The sequence below is a fragment of the Etheostoma cragini genome, chromosome 2 (genome assembly GCF_013103735.1).
Source record: "Etheostoma cragini isolate CJK2018 chromosome 2, CSU_Ecrag_1.0, whole genome shotgun sequence".
NCBI classification, from domain to species: Eukaryota; Metazoa; Chordata; class Actinopteri; order Perciformes; family Percidae; genus Etheostoma; species Etheostoma cragini.
This window is the reverse complement of record NC_048408.1, coordinates 21,357,498-21,365,906: the sequence shown is the minus strand read 5'-3', so window position 1 is coordinate 21,365,906 and position 8,409 is coordinate 21,357,498. Positions and strand designations below refer to the sequence as shown.

General features: G+C 39.0%; 1 protein-coding gene across 4 annotated transcripts in view; it reads right to left on the bottom strand.

Annotated features, from left to right (window-relative positions):
• Nucleotides 1-6,178: 6,178 nt before the first annotated feature.
• caly (calcyon neuron-specific vesicular protein) overlaps nt 6,179-8,409 on the bottom strand; it is an 8,743-nt gene continuing 6,512 nt past the window's right edge. For 3 of the 4 annotated variants that reach the window (XM_034899723.1, XM_034899740.1, XM_034899730.1), the window contains one exon: nt 6,183-6,716. In XM_034899723.1, the coding sequence (XP_034755614.1) occupies nt 6,471-6,716 (246 nt within the window). In that variant the 3' untranslated portion in view covers nt 6,183-6,470. Of the gene's footprint in view, nt 6,717-8,409 lie in introns of all 4 variants that reach the window. The other variant, XM_034899749.1, reaches the window with a different exon arrangement.

Here is an 8,409-nt window from a genome sequence, read left to right as displayed (position 1 = left end):
TCTCATTAACCTATTAGCTTAAAGTTTAATTGCAGGATGTCGTAAAATGATTTGGTCTATGAGTAATGACAATATTTCGGCTTGGTAATGGCCAGAACAAAGCAAACTAAAGCTAAGCTAAGCAAAACCGGTTGTTTTTCTTCCTCACGGCATGTCTGGGCTGCAGATTTGGGCCTTTACCTCGCTTTGTTGGTCGGATAATTGTTTACTGGCAAGGTTTTTGTTGCATGAGGGCAACATCACGGCAGGATAACAAACTAATGACTAATTTCATGGTTATTGAGTGATTCTAAAGAGACCATCACGAGGATCAACTTTAAAGAGGAACTCTGACTAATCCAACAGCAGGTACTCAAGGTATGATCAACAAGGTATTATTCCCTTGTAAAGTGAAAAAGGAAGGGTGTCATTATGTCTTCACATCAGCTTTTTGTGACTTTAAATGCCTTTAAGAAAACAATCCACTTAAATTCTGTTCATCACAATAGTGGTTTAAAATAAGCAGAAATGAGACCACATTCCTCCTTGCAACCATGGGAGATGACCCCTAGGTGGCAGCGTACCTCATGAAACCTCCACCACCACTGTAGCAACAACATCACTCCAATTACAAAAACCTCCTCAATTGTCCTCCCTTTTATTTGCTCCGCAGGGCAACACAACTAGATGACAGTGCGTCTGAACACTTGATAAGTTATGATCAGCTGCCTCGGCTCTTGCTCCCGCCCTTTAAACAGCAGCTTGATAGGATCTGTGAGGCGCGCTGGGCATGTATAATGTTACTCCCATCAAAGGGGGCTGAATGGGGGTGAATGGAGGACGATGTGTGTACTGCCTCTGCTTAGTGGAGGCATTTCCAGCTGGCGCCAGGGCAGAGGAAACCCACTGAGACACACAACAACACACACAGACACAGGGGTCAGCCTGGATTCACCCTCCTCCTCCACCACCTCCATGCCTCTTGGCCTCCACCGCCTCCTCTTCTTCTACCAAAACCCTCACCCCATGCCTTCTCTTCCCAGGCCCGGCCGCCTCTCGTCTGCTCTTTCTCTCTTGTTCATCTTTTCTTCTGCTATTCCTTCCATCCCTCTGCTGTCTCCTTTTCACTTCCTCACTCTCTCTTTCTTACAATTTATCAAACTTACACTTTAAAAACATATTATGACACTTAAAATGCTCTAAAGAGCCAACTTAGCTCTCACACACTCAGCTGTATTAACTACTTTTCTGCTCTGAGTAGGGAAAGCCAATCAGAGACAAGGATTTAACCCTGGATTTGCATATTGTTCATTCTTTTAAAGACCCACTGCAATGACAACCAAGTTTTTATCCTTATTGACATGTACATATGGTGTTTTATATATGCTACAAGACATAACATGAGTGAAATAAGAGCAGTCAACGCCATTGTTGCATTGAGCATTTCTGCCTTGCACTGCAGTGTACCAATGACAAGAAACAGATTCACAAAGAAATCAACAAGCAGGTCAAACGCTGTCAGACACTACCAGATACAAGCTATAAAGCATGACAGAGTCTGGGTCTGACCTACAGCGTGTTCAGGAGGCTGAAGGTATCACCGTAGACCGTGAGACGGCCATGACGAGTACTTTCTGAACAGCCCATTTGGATAACATTGGCGCCAAAAGGAAGCTTGAGCTGTCTGAACAAGGCGTGAGGGTCAAATACGTATGGAATCTCTCCGATGCTTAAAGTCATCTTGGTGCAAACTGCTCTTTCTCCGGGCAACTTAGCGCAACAACGGTGGTGGGCCAGGCTCAATCGATCCAGAATTTCTCTATAACTGAGAAAGAGTATTAGAAAGTTTTTTTCTACTATAGATATAGATAGAATCCTATGAAATTAAATATGAATCACAGCAGAGTATTTTTACATACTTTAAAACATGTCTAGAGGGTAACTTTGAAAAAAAAATTTTGATGTGTTTCTGTCAAATTTAAATGAAAAAGTGTTCACATAATTCATGTGGCAGCATTCTAATATATGTATAGATTATATACAGTATATATAAAAAATAATTAAATAGTTCGAAATTTCCTTTAAAAAAGCTGGCGCACGAAAGAAAGACCTAAGGTACCGTAAGCAGAAAGGAGCTCTGCATTGACGACAAAAAAATGAACATGTTGTAATTAAAAACATTTTAACAATTTGAGGAAAATATGCTTACTCACTTTCTTGCAGAGGGTCAAAGGAAAATATTATGTCAGCTCATATCTGTGCAGTAAATATGAAGCTCCAGAATCTGAAATAGTCTGGCAGCTAGGCTAGCTCCCTGTTTCAAATTGTTTTTCTAAGCTAAGCTAACCAGCTACTGGCTTCAGGTGAAGCCAGGGAACACTTAGCAAGAAAGCAAGTAAACATATTTAAAAGTGATGTTTTTAATTTAACTTAAGTTCACTTTTAGCAGTTTTATAAATATACTCTCTCTCACCTTCTCTCTCTCTCACCTCTCTCACCTTCCTCTTATTTTTCATCTCCATCTTCTGCCTTTCACCACATCTACCCATCTTTTTTATGTATATTCCATTTTGTGGAAATGCTAACACTGCTAAAGAGGGAGCTTCATCATAACACCAGACGGCTGTCTGATCAGCTTCAGATACACAGGAAAACAGAAAAGGAGGAAGACTATACTGAAATCACCACAAAGCTATGTTCCTCCTCTCCAAAATTTCAGTTTTCATATCAGAGCCCAGAGCAACTTTTTCTAGGATTCTACTGGGATGTTAACGGCTAAATGACTCTTGGCACGGCCCTCCCTCACAGTCTTCAGGGGGGAAGGAGGGACTCCGAACGGTCAGAACAAATTAAAGAGCCAACCTGCTATTTTACTGTTCAGATCTGTTGATGCTATAAAGCACGAAAATGGGGCTTGGCGGCCTTTACGTGACTATGCAGCTGATTTTATGTGATTTTCCCCCAGCCCTGAATCTAAGCCTTTTGGCACAACATGCTATGCCTTGACAAAGCATGGGATCTGTAAATGCGCTAATAAATATTTTTAGCACTTTATTTAGTTCCATGCCCTGGGCCAAAAGCATTCAAAGTATGTCAACCAGTAACAGTGGGGAGGGAAAAGACCCTGCAGGCTAAACAGGGCGTAATGTAGATTTAATTAACAAGCTAAGCATGGGCTCGCTCACACACACACACACACACACACACACACACACAAACAGACACAGAAGCACAAAGATGCACATGTGAAACACAAAGACGCTCACACTATGAACTTTACAAAACACATTTATAACTCTAGGATGATGATTTCATAAGTCATACACACACTTCTAAAAAGGTATCACCCACCCACACACACAAAAATCAAGCAACACATCCCTTGATGTGTGAAAATATGTGAGTGTAAATGAGATGCAGACAGGCTCACAGCAGTAAACCCAGCAGAGAGAGAGAGGGAGAGAGAGAGAGAAAGGATGTGGCTTGGCTTTGCATAGCTAACCTAAAGTTTGAGGATAAAGGAAACATATTTTGAATTCTATGCATACTGATCATATTTCAGCAACAGAGTGTGGAAAGCGCTGTACATTTGTCTTCTTATATAGGTTATATAGGATTATATATATTTTTCGTCTTTTTCGAACCGGACTCTGAAGAGCCAATGTTAATCTAAGAATAGGAATGTACTGCATGTAGAGGTGAGACCTACATTAAAATATTTAATAAACTATACATATTTTATAAGAAAAATGTGCTTCAATTGTCAAAAGTTAAATGTATATCTTTTGCAGAAAAGCCGCTGTCAGTGTTATAATGGTAACAGTCAACAGTACGGTACAAAAACTTTACTATAGAGAACCATTGCAAGACAAATCAAGACCTAACTGACAATGAAGCATACTGTTTCGTTTTTCAAGAGCCTATTGTGAATTAGCAGTAAAAAGACAGGAGTAAGTAAGTATGACAAGATAATCATGAAGTAATGGACAGTACCTCCTCAGTACATTTCACTTTACTTGACGGGCAGAAAAAAGTAATTAATTCAGGTAATTGGTGATTAATGAGTACTTTTGTTAGTAATAATTAATTAGCTTTCTCAGCAGCTGATTTGGAGTTAATTAGGAGAAAGTTTTAATAACTCACAAACCCAGTTCACAAATACCTCACCATTACATTATTTTTTACCAAGATAGTGTCTGGTGGTGTCTGGTGGTTTTTATGTTACATAGATTATAATTGTCAACTGTATAGAGACTGACACAGAATTGTATCTCTGAAAAGTTACTAGTTAATTATGTATTATGATTTCACATAAAAAAAAAACATTTGATGGGCTTACAGTGTGTACTTAGCAACCTTTATGGTGTTCTGAATACAAAGCTCCGTTAGTTCCTGTAGGCTAAAAAACACCTAATAAATGCTTTCTGTTAAATAAAACCATTCAGTCTCAAAAAATCCTTAATTCAGGGTATTATATACAATGAGTCTAAAACAACAGGGCAACTTGTCAATGAGACAACGCCACACTTGAGTCATTTTTTTCTGTTCGGACAGTGACATCAGAGCAGATGGGTCTGATGTAAATGTTTGGCACCCTTAAAGGACAAGCTGTGCTGTGATCTCACATTTGTCCCACTCATATAAAGAGTTTCGTTTCAAAATAAGATATCCTCAATTTGAAAAAGAAAAGAAAAGAGAAAATGTAGGTCAACAAAAGTGATAGCAAACAATTAGGAAAAATTTCCAGATTTGTCCACGAATTTTGATCTATTTCTGATGGCGATTGAAGAAAAACAACATTTGTTTTACATAGTTTTCCCCTTTAAAACGGATGAACGCCGGATTGTGAAAGAGCTCTTAAAGCAAGATTTTCAAATGCAACTTCACCGTTGAACAGACACCAAAACAACATACACTTAAATCGTCTGTTAATAAAATAAATAGACACATGTGTAGGTAATAGAAACCTTTAAGTAGTACATTTTAAGCACTAACTACTAATGTACTGCGTGATCAGAGCACCTACTTCATACATTCATACAAGGATCATGAGGAGTCAACCCTGTGGTTATACTGTACATGTTCATTTACAGTGGCATTACAGAATACTCACAGCAACATTATTCAAAAACAAAACTGAGTAACAAAACTAATACATTGCTAGTTCAAGATCATCTTACATACATGAACATACAGCATTATTCAAATTTAGATTGTTTTTAAGTAATACATACAAGCTCTCAAGTTTTTTTTCAAAATTACTGCAAGTAGCTCATTTAATCATGTAACGTAATGATAGTCTTCAAATGAAGAGTGGCTTCAGAAAGATTTAAGGCCCATTTACTGATTGCAAGTCCTCATATTATGCTCATTTTCAGGTTGTACCAGAATAGGTTTACAGGGTTTAATTTTCAACATATTTTGTTGTACCGCACATTGGTGCATTATCCATAAGGACAAAGAGGTTGTTGTTTTAGATTTTTAATAGTTTGATATTTTCCGAAGCCACTGTGTGAGCCTCGTTAAACACACTTCCTCTGACTCTAACTGTAGACGCACACAGAACTGCAATTAACAGTCTCCAGATAATAAGATGAAGAAATGACAAAAAATGTTAACAATTATAGTTCCTTGTCTTAATGTTTAAAGAGTGAGCACATTCACTGATGATTTCGTACATTCCACCTCTGAAACTAAATGAATAGACAGGGCGATAACAAGACGGAGTGACGAGGAGAAACTCACAGTAGTCTCATTAAAAACTTGTTATCTTCACTTCTCACTCTGAGCTCTCTTACCTCGATTCTCTCACCTCCAACTTTCTCAGACAAGTATGCAGATCATATAGTGTACGCATACACAGACACAGACACAAACACACACACAGACACACACACACACACACACACAAACACAAATATGCATACGTATGCGTTCAAATGTAGGCCCATGTGAGCACGCACAGTGTACAGTATTCACACACACACTAAATGCAGATGGCGAAGATTATTCATGCCTCAGTAACACTGTAAAAGTCGGACACATTCTCCAAGACTTTAATAACATTCCTGCCTCTAACCACAACAACTCTCTCTCTCTCTCTCTCTCTCTCTCTCTCTCTCTCTCTCTCTCTCTCTCTCTCTCTCTCTCTCTCTCTCTCTCTCTCTCTCTCTCTCTCTCTCTTCCTCTCTCTCTCTGTCTTTCTCCCTCTCACACACACAAACACACACACACACACACACACACACACAAATACACACAGTTGGGTATTAGCTTCTTAAATATTAATAGAATATTACTGGTTTTAAAGTTGAATAAAAGTGTGGTTTACATAGCTGATTTAAATGTTCAGTAGTTACACCTTTAAAGATTTGGAGCACCAGTATAAACAAGTGATTCGATGGACTGTACGAGGGAAGAAAGACACAAAAATCTATGCTGCCTCCCCATCATCATTTCCACCTTTAACACCTACGTGTCTGTCAGCCCCTTCACTCCTCTCCCTCCAGTCCTCCTGGCAGAGGCTCGCTGCCCTGTTTGGCCACCTCTGCCTCCTTCAGAGCACTGATGACTGGTAACCATGGCGATGGCAGCTCCGACCCAGTCCTCTTGACATGGTTAAGGTGGCTGAGGGCGGCGTACAGTCCGGTGTTGGCCCCGTCGTGGATGCCTGGAACCCCCTGCTGCTGCTGCTCAGTGTAGTACATCTCCAGGGCTGCCGGGGTGCAGTGCTTCTGCTGTTACAGCAGAAAGACAAACACATCAGAATAACAATCATTGGCCAAGTATGCTAACATACACAAAAATTTGACTTTGGCAGGTTACTGTAACTTTCATAGAATAGAGACAACAATATACATATAGGCACATATCAACATACTACACAAAACACAAATAAACAAACAAGACATAATATCAGTTAAGTAAGAGTTTGTTGCAATCTAGGTGACATTCATAACACAAGTCCCTCCCAGCAGGTCAACATAGACTGTGTACTTGTTCCTGAACTTCATTTATTGTATGATTATTTGTAATAATAATGGTTAAAAAACTCATCCAGGACAAACTTTATAAGTACATACACATATATATCAATATGTAAATAATGCACGTGAATATGTTTTGGGGATTTCTTCATTCATCAAGGTCGGTGTCCATAGTCATGTTAGAATGTGTTCTGGTTTATCACTAAACCTTTGAAAACTTTATATAGTTGTTATGGTAGGAACAAAAAGCCAAAGTTAATTATAGACATGATCCCATAATACCATAACAAGTAGGTTCTGTTGTCTTGTTGCACTCAGGGGAGAAGTTGCTGAAACTACATTTGAGCTGGAGAAGCATTTCAGAGGTGACACTAAAGAACTTGCAGATACTGCTAAAGGTTATGACCATTGTGGTTGGTCAGGTAGATGTGTCATTACATCAAAACAAAGACTTAGTACAACAAGTACAACAAGCACATTACAATATCTACCATGTACTGTCACATTGCAAAGACACTTACTTAACAGACACAATGATGACATCCAAGCCCCAGCCAAAAATGAAAAGATTAGATTAATTAATCTTCACTCAATGTCCACCCACTAACCTTTTTCTGGGGATGCAAACAATACCTCAGCAGATGAAATTAGCTCATTATGGACCTTGAGTTAAGATTGTTCTGTCTAAATAATTTCTAATAAAGCCAAGAATGAACTTTCAAACTCAGAATAAATCAGAACATAATGCAGGGTTTGGGAAGCGTAAGGAGGTATCACAAGGAAACATTCAGAAAATGTTTATCAGTAAAAGAAAAATGTTGTAAAACGTTTAACCAGAAACTGTTGATTAAAAAGTGTAAGATGCCCTGTGAAGAAATAAGTGACATCTAATGTTAGCATCACAGTACAAAGGGAGTTTTTCTTCACCAGTACGCACCGCAAATGTTTCTACAAATCAGACCAGGGGAGTTTAAATACCTCCTGTAAAAGTGTTTAGTCTTTCTCCCAATGCACAGACGTTAAAGATATACATTAGTAATACACCAGAGTTGCAAAGTCCATTTAGAAAAAGCGTTCATTTAAGGTAAAAGCATCCTGTGCAACATCTTTAAACTCCAATTTGCTTGTTTTTGAGGATGGCAAGTGTGTACAAGACAATGTGGGCAAATGAAATCAAATGAAATCATACATCCTGGTAATGTTACATTTTGGAAAGAGCCCATGGAGTTCTGTTGACCTCACGAATGTTTCTCTTCAGAGGATCCACTACCTGATCTTCCCTCTCAGTTAAGGATTTGAACCTCTCAAAAGCACAGCAGTGACAACACCTCCCTCAATCCTCACTTCTCTTTTTATGTCTCCAACAACGCATTAGCAGGAAAAAATGCTGAAAGCAACTGTAACCAACATAAACTTCAAAAGCCTTGCCGGAAGGTCCACCCCC